This window comes from Tachypleus tridentatus, chromosome 1 (assembly GCF_004210375.1).
Source record: "Tachypleus tridentatus isolate NWPU-2018 chromosome 1, ASM421037v1, whole genome shotgun sequence".
NCBI classification, from domain to species: domain Eukaryota; kingdom Metazoa; phylum Arthropoda; class Merostomata; order Xiphosura; family Limulidae; genus Tachypleus; species Tachypleus tridentatus.
In genome coordinates, this window is record NC_134825.1 from 102,249,565 (window position 1) to 102,269,491 (window position 19,927).

A 19,927-nucleotide genomic window follows, 5' to 3' on the forward strand; every position below is an offset into this window, starting at 1 on the left:
ACTTGTTCATCAGTTGCTGCACCCATAGTCTTCCCTTTTGAAGTACCTCTTTAATAGATTGGCATGGTAGTCCTTAATCATCCTGTTCACTTTTAGTTGGTAGTACATTCTGTCAAGTACTTCCTGTGCTCCAAAATGTATCTTCCATTGTACAGTGAGTTCATCTTGGAGCCTTTTTGTCATAGAAATGCTTCTGAATATCATGAGTGGCATATAAGCTCTCTTGAGGAAGTTGACATACTGCCTTTATTAGGAATGATTTCTGCATTAACTACTCTCAGCATTCACTTGAGATGGTAAACTTAAGTTGTGTAGTTTACTAAGAAATTAGTTTAAGCATTTATTAAAATCCCAAAAAATGTTTTGTTCTTTTTCAGTTTATCTACTAAGAATATTACTTACCAGAATGTTTTAATTGGCAGTTAATCTAAGTTTTTGTATTATTTTATATATGCTCAGAGGATGTATCGATTTCTGTTAAAGTTGACAGACTGTATCCATTAATAAGGTATGACCAACTTTGTAAAAAGACACAAGAACAATATTTGGTTGTATTAAATTGGTATAGAGCAACAGAAAGCCACATTTACACATTAGTTAGGCTTAAAAGCTTTGTGAAGCAGACTTTTGTAAATATTTCTTCTTTGTATCTTATAATCAAGCATTTTAAATCAAATATTAAACAAACAGTAAAAAAATTAGAATTAGATACTTTTGGTGTTTAACTTCTGACAATATTCTAATGGACTTGTATCTGGTTGTAACAAAATCATGTGGTGTACTATTACAAGTTTTATCACAAAACTCTGCTTCAGTGATTTCCCTGGAAGTTAATGACAAATGCATTAAACTTTGGTTAATATGTACTGTAAAGATTGAAACTGAGTGAATTTACCATACATAACTTGTTACCTGATCCATAGGTTGAAGAAGAAGTTGTAAATCTTATGATGATGTGCTTAAAGTTGTGTGAAATGAGCAACACCCCTGCAGCCCAGCAGCCTCTATACCAGTATAGGGTTGCATCTATAAACCACAGATTAGCATCTCTCTATCACAATTCTTATAGAAATTGTGTAAGTTACTCTTTTTCTAAAATAACCAAACCATTTTTTGTGTTACACCATTTGTAGAAATCATTTTATGTAGTCTCCTGGTATAACAGTTCTTAAAAGCCATTAAAGATCCTTTTTTTTTTTTTTTTTTGTTTGTATTTTTAGAAATTCTGTTAATTTTGATACTGTATCAAGCTTTGAAAAAAGTAGGAATCAATATCCTTTCTTAGATATGGAAGTTGAAACTGATCACAGTAGTCCAAATGAAGACTAACTAACCAATTGACAAATTCATTGTTATTGTGGCATCATGTACATCAGTATGGCAATAACTACACCCCAAAATGCTTTCAGCTTAACCTTTAGCAATAGAGCACTGCATCCATGACTTGAGTGATTTATTTGTCACTGTACCAAAACCATTTTGTACAGTCATTCTTTGAAATTTATTTACATCTACTTGGTACTCATTATAATAACCCAAATAATAACTTTCACCTGCTTTTATAAAATACCTTTTTTAAAAATTTGTCAAATTTGCAAATTGTTCCAATTCATTCTATACTACCTAAATACTAAGAATTAAATATCATCAACCTACATTTTTAATCTATTAATTATGTTCACATTAATAACACTAAAGTAAATAAGGAAAAGTAACAAGAGTCTGCTTGTAACCAATAGTCCAGTGTGAGTGGACTATGTTAATAACAATCTTTTGTTTTCTTTCATGAAACCACTTTAGAATACAATGAAAACTAGTCATTCACAAACTCCCTACCAGTGTGGTTGTCTTAAGTAACATTTTAGGTACACTGTCAGAAATTTTCAAAAATCTAAATCCATACAAGCTAAAATAACTGATAAGGACAACAAAAAGTCAAGTAATTAGTAATATAAGATTTATCTTTAGTGGATTGATCATAGCTTTTAATTATAATCTCATGCTACACTAAATGATTTTATGCAAGTTTCATTTGGCATAATGCAGAATTTTTCCCATACAGAAGTAAAACTGATTGGTTTATAATTTCTGAGGTATCTTTTTCACCCAGTTAAGAATTACAATTAACATAACTAACACTCCAGTCCTCAAGTAGGTATCTAGTGACCTACCAAAAATGAGAGGGGTTTATGTGTCTAATCTTTGAGCTTTTTAAAATTGATGAAAAAATCATGTTTGACACTTTCTTTAAACAATTTTTAATCTCTGAAGCCACAAAACACGTAATATCTACATGATTGAGAACAGTTCCAGTTTTTCTACAGCACACTCAAGGTCAGAAATATTGGTATTATCTACTTTTGTATAAACAGAAAAATAACTGCTTGTAGCTAATTTTCATTAATTTGCTTCTTTAGTAGTAAACTTGAATATTAAGTTTATTTCAAATATTGTAAAATACTCTTTTTCTGTTGCATTTCTTATGTTTTTTAATTTTGCATGATTGGAAACAATTTTGTATCTGTTTTAATGGCACAGTTTTTGAAAAGGAAAACCTCTTGTGTTGAGAAAATGAATCAGTCATATTTCTCAAACCTCATGGTGGAGAATGACAGATGTTCACAGTGAAAGCTCTTGAAATGGAGATGGGGGGAGTGATAGTTGTGTCTGCTCATAGTAAAAACCCTTGGTGAAGAATGAGGAAGTGATAGTTAGGGATGGATAAATAGTATATTTGGTTGAATTTCTGATATCTGATATACATAGGCATGAGCTATCACTTGACTGCAGCATAAAGTTGTAGTGTCATATGATAGAGTAGTCACTGCAGGTCCTTTAACCCTTTTGTGACAGGCTCAGTATAAAATATGAGTTCATATACATATTTGCACTATACTTTTAATGCTGTATGTGTATCTTCACAAAATTTATATATATTTTTTTTAGTAATGATTCCAAGCCTTTTGTATATGAAAATTTAGAAACTACAACTACTAGAGCCCTTGTTTTTAATACCAAGGATAGTGGTACTATATTTAGAACTTAGCAGAAGGTATGAGTGGGCTAAGTAAACCAATACATATGTGATGCATGTGCAAGTAGTCTCACACCTACATAAGTTTGTGAAGTAATCTGTTGATGAAAATATCTCATTATCCACATCATAAAATCAATATCTAAGGGGACTGAATATTTGTCTCATCCCTAAAATTAACTTTTAATGTATAAGTGATACAAGTATATATTATGAATGAAGAATATATTTTGCAGAGTACAGAAGACCTCAGAAGAAAACAGCTGAGATTGTTAGCTGACTCATACTATTCAAAATCTCTTGATGGATTTCAAGATTTGGAAAACTTGACTGAATTCTTGCAAGTTACATTGGAGAGAGTTGGACTGTGGGAACACCATCTTCAAAGTGAATATAACTTCTAAGTGTAATATACACTGTATAAAGTTATACTTTCTGCTGTTATAATTACTTATTTCACACAATTTTGCTGATACTATATTTAGGTTAAAAACTATAATTTCAGTTGTATTATTGAATATATGACATCAAAATTTTAATATTTTTAAAGTTGGTCAAAACCAGAATGTTGAGACATGATTTAGATTTGTTACAGCAAGTACTAGGAAGTTGACTCTGGCATTATTTAGCATTTATTTTGTTGGTTTTATGGGTGTGGTGTGTCAGTATTATATGTGTGTATCAATCACAATGCAGATCTAATGAATACAGGCATTTAACAAAGTGCTAATGCTATGTTTGGCTTTTATATGGCTTCAGTTTTGTCATAAAAATTAAAATGAGTGCTGAACTTGAACCGTTTTCCTGAGAACTTATGCATTTAAACTATTTTAGGGAGAGGCCGAAATGAGTTTTTTTACCATGTTACATTAAAACTGGTTCAGCCAGTTCTTTAACAACATATGATATCAAATTGCCAAACAAACAGATAACTGCTTGATATGTAGAAAAAGTTGACAGTGTTTTCTTGTTAATACAAAGTTGTGGTAACTCTTATTTCTCCTACATTCTTTCAGAGTTATTCTTCTGTTAAGAATTGCAGCTTTATTCTACTTCTTTTATCATTGTAATATATCACTCTTCCTGGATTTTATGGTCACTTATTCATAAAATATCTAAAATGCAACACAATGAACTCTGAAAAGAGAAAATAGTTAAAAATACATTAAAATTCCAATCTATAAAAATTTGCTTTTAAAATTTTACAATGTATCAGTTATAGAGCTTTTATTTCAGGTTTATGTATTTACACTGGAAACAATTTTTGTTGAAGTATATACAATTTTTCATACGTTTTTGAAACTATTTTCTTATAGATCTGACTGGATTTAGTTCACGGTTAAAAACATTGCACCAGATTCTGGATTACATGCTGTCTGCACAACCAGTTATTAAGAAGTTATGCAATGAACAAAAAACCTGTAAACTTTTGAAATCAATGGAAAAAGGCCAAGATGATGGAGGAGATGGAAATGAGACAGTCATATCAGAAGAGGAAGTATTGGAAATGCAAAAACTTCTAACTCTGCTAGATCAAAGATTAAAACTGGTGATGCAGTCAATGGTGAAACTTTATTCTTCAAAAGGGTTAAAGTAAGAATTTTGTGTAATATTTTTATTATGTTTATGTAAATATATTTTTATAATAATGAACTACTGATGTGAATAAAACAAAAGAATGTATACGTTATAGTTTTATTCTTGTCACTCACTTGAAATCATTTCAAGTTTAAAGCTAGGGCATGTTCAGTGAATTTTTAATATTCCTCTGTAGTTCCAAATGTTTTTAGTCTAGTAACTGTTTACAAAGTAAGTTGGTAACATAATTTTGTATAAATCCAAATGTTTTCAGTCAGTAACTGTTACCAAGTTCTCTAATTTTATTGTACATAAAATTTAGTGGTATAAAATTAAGATATGTTCTGTTTAGTATACCTTAATACTGTTTTTGTAGGTTCCGAGACTCTCTGAAGAAGTGGTCTCAGTTGCAGACTGTTTTCACACAGCAACCTAAGAGTATGAGTTTACAGGACTATTTGTTGTTTGTAATGGACAAATTACAAAATACCAAAGAATAGTAACAGTGATGTGATAGATTCTGTGTGTCTCTGAAGAATTTCAAAATACCACACAATGACTAAGTGGAAAGATTATAGCAGTCTTTTATTGTTCTAGAAATGTATTATTTGTAAAAGTTTGTAATGTAAAAATAAGTTTCAAAACTTCTATTCTAGGAATTAAAATACTGTCAACATTAAGATCTTAACTTAGCTATTTTGTAAATTTATAATATTGTTTTATGGAATTATTACAGTATTGAGATGGATGTATTTCATCATAAACATTTCAAGTTCAAACATTGAGTGTTTATGAAGCTTACTACTGAAAACATCAATATAGAAATGTAAGCAGCAGTAAAGCTCTCTCGTTTTCTGTTAGTTACACGATCATAGTAAGGGTAAAGAGCTACAATTTTAGTGTATTGACATTACTACAGTGCTCAAGATATTTTATAAACATTGTCAAAAGTAGTTGTATTTGTGTGAAACTAGTTACTACCCAACCTGTTATAAAGAAAAAAGTTTAAGTATCTGTATCAAAGATTGTACAAAACATATTAAAAGTTGAACTTAAATTATACTGGTTATTTTATGGTCTTAGTTTAGTATATTCATATGTGAAGTATGAGAATTCTAAAAATCTGCAAGTTTAAAGTCATAGTGATTTAAGAAATCATTAACACAATTGTGTTTACTTGGTTCTGTTTTTCAGTTTTCTTTCCTTCATGGACATCTATTATCAAATACAAATTTAAACATGAAAAATTTTACTAAACCATAAAAGTATTTGTTAAAGATTAACCTTTCTCCACTTGAAATACTTTGATTTAACAGTTTTAAACAGAATCACAGTTTTGATATATAGAAAATGTTGAGTTTAAATAGAACTAAACTGTGATGTAAACAGATGTTGCACATAATCAACTGGGTTCCTAAAACATAATAGTTTTTATTTAATACAAATAGAAGTGTAATATGAACAGGTGTTAGATCTGAATAGAATTATAGCTCTAATTTAAGAGATAAAAAGAAGTTATATTTACATTTAGAACCACACAAAACCAGAGTGGGTATTGGATTCTAGTGGAATTCTATTACGGGCTTGGGTGGAAAAATTTTTTGCGTGAAAGCTGTTTTCTGATATCTTGTCCACTGTATGTTGTCTGTGTAGCTTTTAGAAGTGTACATTAATAAATATAGTGCTTATAAATAATACACTAATTTTTTTTATACTTCATAAAGAATTAATAAACATTCTTGTACAAGAAATATTTATTATGATCTTCAGCTGATTTAACTTTAAAAAGACATTAAGTTTTCTGGCTAAATTTTCATCATGCTCCTAATGATATCAGTAAAATTTTGTGCAGGCCAAACACAATTTTTACTATTATGAATATTAATATATAATGATATATTTACACTGGTCTTGTTCTCTAGAGGTAATATAACAAATAGTTAACAGGAACTTGGACATTATAAGATAGTTTTATTTGTATGCAAGTTCAAAACTACTTTCATTTAATCTAAATTTAAGTCTGATTTTATAACATGAAACTAGTGCTTGCAATGAAATAGCATAGCTATATCTTGTACTAGAAGTAGACATTTACTTCAGTCACAACTATCATATGTTGATTCTGTTAAGAGTCAAACTACAAAAATCAATATTTAAAACTGCAGCACACAAAACTTTAGCCATCACTAATATGGAATATATTATAACTATTCTTCATGTAGCCAACCTTTATAGTTACAAATCTAGGATTTTGGAAGGAGTTAGGCATCAGATATAAACATTTAAGAACTGGGAGAGTTGTGGATGTGGGGTAGGGTTTAGGGAAGGATCCCCCACTGGATTGAAGGCTGATAGTTTTTTAGCAAAGAAAACGTTTTTCTTTTTATGTGTATTTCACATATTTTGTTTAAGGTTTTACATTTGACGTGCAGTTGGAGAGTTGATCACCAAGCCATGAAAAGTGTTCTGTTATAGGGACATGTCAAATTAAGTCTGCTCCTGCAAAATACAAAGTAGTTTTGTTCTTGATAGGTAGAAAAAAAACCAAAAAAAACCAAGCTAACTTTACTTGTAAACAAGCAATATCAACTTAAACATGTTAAAATTTCAAGAGGTAAATTCCACAACTTTATCATTTACCTTATAATAAATGTTAATAAAACTGTATGGACTGATATACCAAGTTTTCTTTGTAAAGGAAACCGAGATTTTGTTTTCCAGTAGATAACACAATGTAGTATTTTGAGGATAACCTGATTTCTACAAAAGAATGCAAGGTAGAGCCACTTTATAATGGAAAGATCTAAAGGATAAATCATATAAAATCTAAAATTAACTACTACCTGAGTTCAAGCTAAGAAATAAACACACTGGACAGGATATGTGATACAAAATGAAAACAGTCTATATTCATTCAATAGACAAAACACATTATGCATGCTTGTATTACTGTATTAGTAAACTGAAAGATCTGTTTCTTTTGGATACATTAAGTGACTAACTTTTGTTTTCCTCTTATAAACCAATGCATTTGAGATTGTGTAGTCTATCTAAACTTAATACTTATTAATATGAAATGCCAGAGTAATTCTTTATCACTAGTGCTACTAGGTAACTGGTGATTCTCTTACAACGTAGAAAGAGCCTCAGCTTTCAGGTATCATCTTATCCAACACTGAAAGACACTAGTGTCACTGATCTTGCACAACACGTAATGTTACATCAACATCCCTTGCAGAGATGAGGATAATCTTTAGAGAGAAGAAGCAAAGGCAGTCACAATGAGGTCAATTTTCTGGCCTATTTGTTATGTGAAAGTTGCATAGATTTAGAATAAATGAAAGAAATTAAATTTCTATTTCGAAATAAAAAACAGTATAAACACATTGTGTATACTCGCATACTACATATATATATGAATACAAATTTTCTCAACCCATACAATCTGTTTTCACATATATGTATTTCTCTACAAGTGGGTTTTCTCGTCATCACAGAATACTACATTCCTACTTTTCAACATGTTTCATACTTGTCAACAATTTAAGTTTAACTTTACACTCATGATGATATGGTCAAGAAGCACATTATCTTTCCCAAGCTTTGTAAATGTTTACTTGCAAAATGGACACCACAAACTATTTAAGAAAAATGTAATACACTAAGAATTACAAACCTCTTCATGGGTGGCGATGACTATCTGCTTTCTTTATTGGCTTACACTATTAAATTAAGGACAACTAGTGCAGATCGCCCTCATGTATATTTGCGCGAAATTAAAAAACAAACAAACAAAATTAATTCAGTCTTATTTCTATTCAGAACGTTTACATTATGCATAGGGCAAAATGTAAATACACTTAAACAGTTTTGAAAATAAATCCAATGTTGTTGAAGAGTCTTTTTAATCTAACGTAATGTAAAAGAAAAATAACATCCATTAGATACCTCACTAGTAGTATGTGTTCAAGTGCTCAAAATATAACTGTTATAACCTGGTCTAACTAGTAAATAAAGAATGAAAACTTTCGTAATCCAGTCAAACTAGTAAATAATGAATGATGACTGTTATAATCTAGTCCAACCAGTAAATATAGAAGTATAACCATTATAATCCAGTCAAACTAGTAAATAAAGAGTGATAACTGGTATAATCCGGTGAAACTAGTACATAAGGAGTGACAACTGTTACAACCTGGTTCAAGTAGTAAGTAAAGAACGATAAGTCTTATAATTTGGTGAAACTAGTAAATAAGGAATGAAAACTTTTATAATCCCGTCAAACTAGTAAATAATGAATGATAACTGTTATAATCTAGTCCAACCAGTAAATATAGAAGTATAACCATTATAATCCAGTCAAACTAGTAAATAAAGAGTGATAACTGGTATAATCCGGTGAAACTAGTACATAAGGAGTGACAACTGTTACAACCTGGTTCAAGTAGTAAGTAAAGAACGATAAGTCTTATAATTTGGTGAAACTAGTAAATAAGGAATGAAAACTTTTATAATCCCGTCAAACTAGTAAATAATGAATGATAACTGTTATAATCTAGTCCAACCAGTAAATATAGAAGTATAACCATTATAATCCAGTCAAACTAGTAAATAAGGAGTGATAACTGTTATAATCTAGTCCAACCAGTAAATATAGAAGTATAACCATTATAATCCAGTCAAACTAGTAAATAAGGAGTGATAACTGTTATAATCTAGTCCAACCAGTAAATATAGAAGTATAACCATTATAATCCAGTCAAACTAGTAAATAAGGAGTGATAACTGTTATAATCTAGTCCAACCAGTAAATATAGAAGTATAATCATTATAATCCAGTCAAACTAGTAAATAAGGAGTGATAACTGGTATTATCCGGTGAAACTAGTACATAAGGAGTGACAACTGTTACAAGCTGGTCCAACTGGTAAATATAGAATGAAAACTGTTGTAATCCAGACAAACTGGTAAATAAAGAACCATAGTTAATATAATCTGGTTCAAGTAGTAAGTGAAGAACGATAAGTGTTATAATACGGTGAAACTACTAAATAAAGAATAACTTATAATCTAGTCCAAGCAGTATATAATGAATTATAACCATTACAATCCAGTCATACTAGTAAATAAACAACTATAACTGTTATAATCTGGTCCAACTAGTCAAAGAAAACGATAACTGTTATAACCCAGTCAAGCGAGTAAATAAAGAATGAATATTATTATAATTTAGTCAAACTTATAAATAATGAATGATAACTATGGTAATACGGTCAAACTAGTAAATAAAAAGTAATAAATAAAGTTTGACTGGATTATAATTGTTATAGTTCATTATATACTGGTTGGACAAGATTATAACAGTTATCATTCTTTATTTAGTAGTGTCACCGTATTGTAACACTTATCGTTCTTTACTTACTACTTGAACCAGATTATATTAATTATAGTTCTTTATTTACTAGTTTGACCGTATCACAATAGTTATCATTCTTTATGTACTAGTTTCACCAGATTATACCAGTTATCACCAGATCATACCAGTTATAATTCTTTATGTACCAGTTATCACCGGATTATTACCAGATTATACCAGTTATCACTTTACTTGTTTGAACGTATTACAAGAGTTATCATTCTTTATGTACTAGTTTCACCAGATCATCCCAGTTATCATCGGATCATCCCAGTTATCATTTTTTATGTACCACTTATCACTGGATTATACCAGTTTTCACCGGATTATACCAGTTATCACTCTTTATTTACTAGTTTGACCATATTACAATAGTTATTTTTCTTTATGTACTAGTTTCACCGAATTATACGAGTCCCTAGCAATGGGGGACAAGCAGTGTTGGAAATGTCCCTATCAACAGGAGTTAGCAGTGTTGGAAATGTCCCTAGCAACAGGTGGGTAAGCAGTGTTGAAAATGTCCCTAGCAACAAGTGGGTAAGCAGTGTTGAAAATATCCATAGCAACAAGAGTAAGCAGTGTTGAAAATGTCCCCAGCAAAGGGGCATAAGTAGTGTTGGAAATGTTCATAGGAAAAAGAATAAACAGTGTTGGAAATGTCCTTGGGAAGGGGGTAAGCAGTGTTGGAAATATCCCTAGCAATGGAGGGTAAGCAGTGTTGGAAATGACCCTAGTAACGTGGGTAAGCAGTGTTGAAAATCTCCCTCTCAAAGAGTAATAAGCAGTTTTGGAAATGCCCCTATCAACGGAAGTTAGCAGTGTTGGAAATGCCCCTATCAACGGAAGTTAGCAGTGTTGGAAATGTCCCTAGCAACGGGGGAGCAGTGTTGGAAAGGTCCCTAGCAACGGAAGGTTAGCAGTATTGGAAATGCCCCTAGCAACAGGATGTAAGCAGTGTTGGAAATGTAACTAGCAACCGGTGTAAGCATTGTTGGAAATGTCCCTAGCAACGGGGGTAAACTATGGTGAAAATGTCCCTAACAACAAGGAGGTATGCAGTGTTTGAAATGACTCTATCAACGGGAGTTAGCAGTGTTGGAAATGTCCCTAGAAAAGGGGCGTACACAGTGTCGGAAATGTCCATAGCAACGGGGGGTAAGCAGTGTCGGAAACGTCCCAAGCAACGGGAAGTAAGCACTGTCGAAAACGTCCCAAGCAACGGGAAGTAAGCAGTGTTGTAAATATCCCTGACAAAGAATTGTAAGCAGTGTCGGAAATGTCCCTAGCAACGGGAAATATGCAGTGTTGGAAATTTCTCTAGCAACGGGTGGATAAGCAGTGTTGGAAATGCCCCTAGCAACGAAAGTAAACTATGGTGAATATGTCCCTAGCAACGGGGTATAAGCAGTGTGTGAAATGTTTCTAGCAACGAGGTGTAAGCAGTGTTTGAAATGTCCCTAGCAATGTAACGACATTTCCAACACTGCTTACCCCTCCGTTGCTAAAGGCATTTCCGACACTGTTTACCCCTCGTTGCTAGGGACACTTTGACCCCAACGGGGAGTCAAAAAGTGGGGGAAATTTCCCTAACAATGGGGGCAAGCAGGGGTGGAAATTTCCCTAGCAACGGGGGCAAGCAATGGGTGGAAATTTAGCAACAGGGGCAACAGGGGTCAAGCAACAGGGGGCAAGGGGAAGTTTCCAGAGTTAAAACCACTTGTTAAACAAAATAAATAAAAACCTGATTTATGTTGTTAAATAATGAAGAAATTTGGTAAATACTTAAATTGATAAAAACAGGTAGCCAAATTATTGACTTAACTGCAGATAAAATTTAGTATAAATAAGTCCCGACATGGCCAGGTGGGGTTAAGGCGTGCGACTCGCAATCTGAGGGTCGCGGGTTCGCATCAAACATGCTCGCTTTTTCAGCCGTAGGGGCGTTATAATAGTAGTCCAAGAATTGGTGGTAGCTGCCTTCCCCATAGTCTTACACTGCTAAATTAGGAAGGTCTGGCGCAGATAGCCCTCGAGTGGCTTTGCGCGAAATTGAGAAAACAAACAAACAAATAGTATAAATAAAATACCACGTGAATGTGAAAAAGTTTATATAGGACAAACTAGAAGAAATGTTCAAAACAATATTACGATTTTACCTTTATCACAAAATATTAATTAAACTACGCACATTATTGAGGGGAAAACTTTTATTTTAGCATAACCTGGAAATTTAATTAGTGTTAATATAAGTGAATCTGTTGATAAAAGCAATAAATTTGAAATATTGAATAAGAATGATGGAAATGTTGCCAGCAGATGGCGTGAAATGTAAATTGTATTATGGTGATTTTTGTAAAGGTATAAATAAGTTTGATTCGTTGCATCACTGAAAATAACACAGTAAAAATGTTGAAGTGTGTTAAGTTCAGAAAATCGTTTCCAGTTGATCAGAAGAATACACTCTATGTATTTTTATTCCATCCTGTACTGTAAGGTATTTATTTACTGTATGTTTGAAACAGTTTCAGTTTTAGAATTATGTACAATAAGTCGTTAGTTGTTTACATGAGTTATTTTGTAAATACAACTGTGTGTGTGTGTTTCTTATAGCAAAGCCACATTGGGTTGTCTGTTGAGTCCACCGAGTGGAATCTAATGCCTGGTTTTAGGGTTGTAAATCTGTAGACTTACCGCTGTACCAGCGAGGGACTAATAGAACTGTGCCAACAGCGTGGTATTTATACATACAGGGTAATAGCAACTATGCCAATAGTGTAATAATTTTGGTGAAGGCTGGATTGTTCTACAGTTAAACCATTTGAAAAGATTATAATTTTAAGAACAAAAGACAATTTTACAAATGCATCGAATTTTAAATGCTATTGTACAGGAACAGATGATAGAGGGAGATAGGAGTGAGAGATGAGTGGATGGACAGATAGATAATAGTTTGTTCATCAAAACAACCAAATTAGTTTGTAAGATTTTAACACACTAAAGATACGAAGAAACGTTCATCACGCTGCCATAGATAACTGTTACGCTTACATAATGTAAAATCAATAAGGAAGGATTTCATACCTAAATTATATGATTTTGTTATGTAACAATATCTATTTATTTGTAATTCTGTTAAAATTAAAATTCATATTTAGTGTTATAAGACTACATACTTCGGGATGTTCTAGTCTAATTCGTGACTTAGGCTATTCTAGACCATCGTCATTTTAATTGATTTAAACTGCGAAATATTTCTATTATTTGTATCTCATACCAATAACTGTTTATAATACCTATGATAATGATAATTTATATTAGTTATTATTAACATGGAACTGTTGTTGTAATTATTCTTATACAAGTACAAATTCCAATAGTCGTAAAACCAACATGCCTAACTTTCAGTATGTTTAAATTGTGTTGTAAACAACAGCCAATCATCGATTCGCCATTTAACTGCAAGATTAACCTAATATTTCTCTGTTTCTTTGTTTGTGTACATATTATGTGTCAACCATAACAAAAAATGTCCGGTTCTATTTAGTAGACAATAAAGGTTCATTAGAAAGTGCCTTAAGAGAATACAGTGGAACCCCTCTAAAGACTGAGACAAACTGGCCTGATTAGAGGAACTGTGATTGAATGGCCGCTTACAGGGGTTCCACTGTAGTTTAAAATAGTTCTTCCTATATTCACACTGTACCATCATGTTAGAATAGAGCTATGAAATAACCCTCGTGGTTTTGCGTGATCCATTAAAAAAACTATAAGGAAACCAAAACACTGATATGATCGTTTAAAAACAGCTTTAATTATAATACGACCAAGCTGACTTGTTTAACGTTTGCTCGAAATAGCAAATATTATTTATGGTACATTTGTTGTTGTTTTTTTGCTAAATTTCGGTCAAAGCTAAGATAAGTTTATCATTCAGAGATATAAGATTCAATCCATCCTATTCGAAAAATAAGGTGTTTCTGTTTACCCAGCGAGCATTCCTCTAAAGAAATTGTATGAAGATTTCAGTTTTAGGATGTTCTAATATCTGCACTCTGTTACATACTACTTTTGATAATTTTATTAAGAATTAATGTTCTTCCTTTTAGTGATAAAAAGTCCTTCGGTAAAATCAGTGGTAAGTTAAAGTAAATCGATCGCTAAAAGACGGTGTTCTGTTGCCCGCCGTGGACAGTACTCTGCTAGCCTGTGTGGTGTCTGGATACAAATAAACTACTTATAGAAACCATGTTCGGTTTATTTAAATTAATACTGTTGATTTTCTTAAATAAACACTAAATGTTTTATTCCAGACTTCAACTATATACAGCATTGTTTAATTTCTACTGTTTTCAAAGCACTAACCTATGAACCAAGTCTCTTCATTGATCTTTGACAGACACTAACTAGGTCAAGTGAAGGTCCACCTTAAGTGTTTTTACCATTTTAATTAAGGCAAACCATTTAATTATTAGATACCAACATAGTTTACATCTAAAGTTACCTGTTCTTCATTGAGAAACCATTGCAATGTGGGAACTTCTTTACATAGCGGAGTCGTACAATTTGCAGTGACAGATTCGGCCACATGATAACTTGATTTTTGTCCACTAATCTGAGGCCCGTCCTTAGCTGGAAAATAATAGAATAAATTGACGTGCTATATGTTAATGATAATAAATACAAGGGAAGGTTATAGTGCTTCAGAGATTTCGGTGATATAAAAAAAAAAACTTGAGAAATGACATTCTTATCATAATAAATACCAAAATATTGCTGTAAACAAATCGTTAATACAAAGAAACTTGAATAGATTTAATTTTCTAGTTATTTCGAATACGTAAAGATAAGATGTCAAATCAAACTCGATATTGTTGAAACTACTTAAATCTCACCTTAAATTATGTAGTCTATACTGTTTGTCTATATCATAACCCCTCTAGCTAATCCCCCTAGAGACTAAATAGTTAAATTTAATGTACGTAATCACAGGAAGTTGTGACACATTACAAAACTTGACCTCCATGAGGTTAATTTAATAATGTTTTATATCGTATTGGCCGTCCATAAATATACCAAGAACTGCTAATTTGTTGTGAACAAAGTTGTGTCGCACTTGGTTATATGTAACTGTTTTGTTATGAACAAAGTTGTGTCGTATTTGGTTAGATGTAGCTGTTTTTGTTATGAACGTAGTTTATCTTTAATCATTCTCTTTTCTCTAGTTGCTTTCTACAGTACACCACGTTTATCTTTAATCATTCTCTATTCTCTAGTTGCTTTCTACAGTACACCACGTTTTTCTTTAATCATTCTCTATTCTCTCGCTGTTTTCTTACAGTACACCACGTTTATCTTTAATCATTCTCTGGCTGTTTTCTTACAGTACACCACGTTTATCTTTAAACATTCTCTATTCTCTAGTTGCCTTCTGCAGTACACCACGCTTATCTTTAAACATTCTCTGGCTGTTTTCTTACAGAACATCATGTTTATCTTTAATCATTCTCTATTCTCTAGCTGTTTTCCTGCACTACGTCTTGTTTATCTTTAACCATTCTCTAGCTGTTTTCATACAGTACATCACCTTTATCTTTAACCATTCTCTAGCTGTTTTCATACAGTACATCACCTTTATCTTTAACCATTCTCTAGCTGTTTTCATGCAGTACATCACCTTTATCTTTAACAATTCTCTAGCTGTTTTCATACAGTACTTCACGTTTATTTTGTGGACCGTAAGAATATTTCTTCTTTATTATGAATTGCTCTTTAATTTGTTCAAACCTTATGGCGCCCCTGGTGGAAAAGGTTATAAACCTAGTGGTCCTTATTCGTTGTCAACAGTTCTTTTAGCAACATGTTAAGTTATCGAAAGATATCTAGTAATATGGCAGGTTATCAAATCATAATAGGTAATATGGAATATTCAACGCTGAAATCCACAGAATAAATGGTAAATAGTCAACGGATTGTTTTATGATGCCTAAAGTGACGAATTTTCTTTCCAATAGGTGTCACTCGTGTATGTGACACTATATCCACTGATGGATCATTCGAATGGTACAAAGTCAGCCGTTCTGGGTGTTCACTTCACTGTTCAAGAAAATCACTTTCATAACGGAGAAATGAGGCTTAACTGTACAGCAACGTTCGTCAAGACTGTAAACACAGTTCACGTGGAAACTGTAATAGGAGCTAACCAGCAGAGCTCAGGGTTACAATCCCCCACAAAAGAAGGCAGGAGTGAGTAATATAGAACTTACAGCAGGGTTTCGAACATTAAATAAGTTCAGAAAAAAATTCAACGAAAAAACACTTAATAGGGTTAAGGTTGTGATATAGAGTATTTGTTTCCTGAACGGTAAACTAATAAATTAATACAAGCCTTAGTAGGGTTAAGGTTGAGATGCAGAGAATTTGTTACCTGAACGGTTAACTAATAAATGAATACAAGCCTTAGTACGTTTAAGGTTGTGATACAGAGTATTATTACTAAAACGGATAACTAACAAATTAAAACAAGCCTTAGAAGGGTTAAGGTTGATGTGCAGAGTATTTGTTAAAACAAGCTTTTAGGGTTAAGGTAGAAATACGAAGTATTTGTTTCCTGAACGGTTAACTAATAAATTAATACAAGCCTTAGTAGGGTTAAGGTTGAGATACAGAGTATTTATTACCTGAACGGTTAACTAATAAATTAATACAAGCCTTAGTAGGGTAATGTTGTGATACAGAGTATTTGTTACCTGAACGATTAATACAAGCCTTAGTAGGGCTAAGGTTGAGATACACAGTATTTATTACCTGAACGGTTAAACTAATAAATTAATACAAGCCTTAGTAGAGTAAGGTTCAAATACAGAGTATTTATTACCTGAAATGTTAATTAATAAGTGAATACAAGTCTTTGTAGATTTAAGAATAATATACAGAGTATTTATTACCTGAACGGTTAACTAATACAAGCCTTAGTAGGGTTAAAGTTCAGATACAGAGTATTTACTACCTGATCGATTAACTAATAAATGAATACAAGCCTTAGTAGGGTTAAAGTTCAGATACAGAGTATTTACTACCTGAACGATTAACTAATAAATGAATACAAGCCTTGGTAGGGTAAAGGTTGTGATACAGGGTATTATTACCTGAACGGTTAACTAATAAATTAATACAAGCCTTAGTAGGGTTAAGGTTGAGATAGAGTATTTGTTACCTGATTGGTTAAATAATAAATTAATACAAGTCTTAGTAGGGTTAAGGTTGTGATACAGAGTATTATCAACTGAACAGTTAACTAGTAAACTACTACAAGCCTTAGTAGGGTTAAGGTTGAGATGTAGAGTATTTGTGACCTGAACGGTTAAATAATAAATGAATGCAAGCCTTAGTAGGGTTATGGTTGATATGGAGAGTAGTTCTTACTTCAACAGTTGGCTAATAAATTAATATAAACTTTAGTTGGGTTAAGATTTGTATACAGAGTATTTCTTACCTGAATAGTTAACTACTACATCAATACAAGCCTCAGTAGGGTTAAGGTTCATATATGTAGTAGTTCTTACATCAACAGTTAGCTGATAGATGAATATAATTTACTTATTGTTAACACTAGCGTATCACAGCCATCCTCCTTTATCGGTGTACATATATTCCATTATATCTTGGTGTAAACTACATATATCCGGTAAAATTTAACCTGTATTAGTATCCTTTCACCAACCCCCTTGAGTTTTCATTCCATTCTCAACTTACAGCAGAACAAAACGTAAAGTCACTCGAATTCCACTTTATATATATTCACAACTTCCATATAAAAGCAGGAACCTGGTAATGTACTAACGCTGAGTTATTTTGATACTAACGGAAACTACTCACAACTACAGGTTTTGTTTCCAATTCGGTCAAATTTTTTTTTCTCCTTCAGGATCTGGAGGAGCTAACTCCTTGGGATGCTGTGTTTGGAAGCCGTTATTTACTATTCTTTTAAGCCTGTGGTTTGTTTGCGGTTAACAAGACATATCTATTCCCTGTGTTTTCATGAAAGAACTGTTACCTGGCTTGGTTTTGGTATCAAGTCCTTACGACAACAAAGTTTCCGAGACTTAAAAATGACCAAATTCGTCTCTTACTTTGTGCAGAGGGCGTGTTACAATAAATCGTTTTATTTATGTGTTCGATCTAATACAAACAAAAGAACACAGTTTCAAGAGTCTCCTTAATTTCAATTAAACCAAACCTAGTTTATTTCTATAGTAAGAAAAGGTGTTTTTTTTTAATCACAGAATTGGATTCAGGTAACAAAGCTGAAGAGAAAAACCTTTAGGCAAAACGAATGTCTTTTCTTGGCCCCAGTGGACTTCGATGTTTTATTTGATTCAGTCTGTGATACGTTTAATGCCAGTTTATAGAATTACAAAGTTTGTAAAATCAATTACAAGTGACTGTTTAAAACTTATTTCTCAGGCGAAGATGAAGGTTATGATATGTCGATGAGAATAAGATATGTTATGGTAAAGCTTTCACAGGTGTTGTTTGATCGTTGTTTTAGAAGTCTAACAAACATTCTGTTTAATTATTTTCTGTAACCCATCAAACAACAAGTAAACTTCCATTGTCTGATCATGTCAATTAAAAGTATTGAGGAAAATTTAAACAACGAGTTTTGTTTCATTGTTTTGTTTCAAGTAAACAACTACTTTATAACTGTTGTTAAGTTCAATCATTCTATTCATACATAAATTTCAGACTAAAATACAACTTACGCCTTCCTGTAAAGTTAAATAATTTGTTGATGAACATAGGAAAAGTTCTAATTGTATATTTCGTACTTTTAAAAAAAACGCAAATTATAGAGAAGAGGGAGAACTGTGAAGTTATAATGACGTCAAATAAAATCAGATAGTCGAGGTAAAAGTGATATATCGTAAAATGTAAAAATATATAGTCCTTTAGTTATCAGTAGTAACAAAACATGTAGCTTATCGTAGAAAATATAATTATATAGTCCTTTAGTTATCAGTAGTAACATAGCTGTTTATTTATGTAAAACTGGCATGCTATAGTACTAGCAATAAACCAGAGAAGATATTACGATTTATTTTATTTGCTAAAATTCACGTTTTGGTAAGAAAAATAAATTAACGAATAAATACAGAACCAGTTAATATGATAAAGAATTGTGATAATTGTGTAATAAACCTTAAGGTAACGAGTGTGGTATTTTACACCAACAAACACACACAAATTAATTATCGTAACAACATTTAACAGAAGTTAATAAATATGAACTACCTTATCATTTACTTTCACATTTTTCTACATATAGTCAACTCTTTTTATCAATAAACGAAACGTTATAGGTGCTATTATCTCCTTACCTTCTCTGAAGACACAGCTACGTATCAGACACGTTAAATTTTAAAGAGTCCAAATAAATCTACAAATAAACACAGAACGCATATCTAGAAGTTAAAAAATAATTAAGAAATAACCAGATTCGTTTTATAAACGTTTTTATTAATCGCGGTTCAAACTCGAAGATACCGAAGATAAAACCACTTTTTATAGTTGTATCTTTAAGAACTTCGAAATACCTACAATGTTGAGTCAAAATAGAATTATAATTAATTAACATAAGTTGTTAATTACCAGTGTTTTATTTAACACGGCTGAGTTATCACAGTTTCTTACTGAACTAATCAGACGTTGTCACCAACGACGCGGGAGATTTAAAAGAGAATTTTTATCAGCATCATTAAAATACCCTTCTAAAAAAGGGCACTCCGAAATTGTTTGACCACCTAAATTCACTTTTTAACCCATCTCCATCCTCATGATACATCCCAGTTTCTTGGAAGCTTGCAAATATATTAATGTTCCATAAGGAAGGAAAGCCAGCA

The 19,927-nt window shown here is 32.0% G+C and overlaps 2 protein-coding genes across 6 annotated transcripts in view; both read left to right on the forward strand.

Annotated features, from left to right (window-relative positions):
* LOC143257180 (erythroid differentiation-related factor 1) overlaps window positions 1-5,674 on the forward strand; it is a 70,718-nt gene extending 65,044 nt beyond the window's left edge. For all 4 annotated transcript variants that reach the window (XM_076515553.1, XM_076515569.1, XM_076515546.1 and 1 more), the window contains exons 18-21: window positions 924-1,076; window positions 3,271-3,421; window positions 4,351-4,627; window positions 4,989-5,674. In XM_076515553.1, coding sequence (XP_076371668.1) covers window positions 924-1,076; window positions 3,271-3,421; window positions 4,351-4,627; window positions 4,989-5,112 — 705 coding nt within the window. In that variant the 3' untranslated portion in view covers window positions 5,113-5,674. The remainder of the gene's footprint in view (window positions 1-923; window positions 1,077-3,270; window positions 3,422-4,350; window positions 4,628-4,988) is intronic.
* Window positions 5,675-12,379: 6,705 nt separating this feature from the next.
* LOC143253095 (uncharacterized) lies at window positions 12,380-18,667 on the forward strand. 2 transcript variants are annotated; one of them, XM_076506378.1, is made up of 3 exons: window positions 12,380-12,522; window positions 16,040-16,271; window positions 17,953-18,667. In XM_076506378.1, exons 1-3 carry the CDS (start codon window positions 12,493-12,495, stop codon window positions 18,036-18,038), a joined length of 348 nt encoding a protein of 115 aa, XP_076362493.1. In that variant the 5' UTR covers window positions 12,380-12,492; the 3' UTR covers window positions 18,039-18,667. The 2 variants fall into 2 exon arrangements, with proteins under 2 accessions (XP_076362493.1, XP_076362584.1); XM_076506469.1 differs by having other exon boundaries at window positions 18,311-18,667.
* The last annotated feature ends 1,260 nt before the right edge of the window (window positions 18,668-19,927 follow it).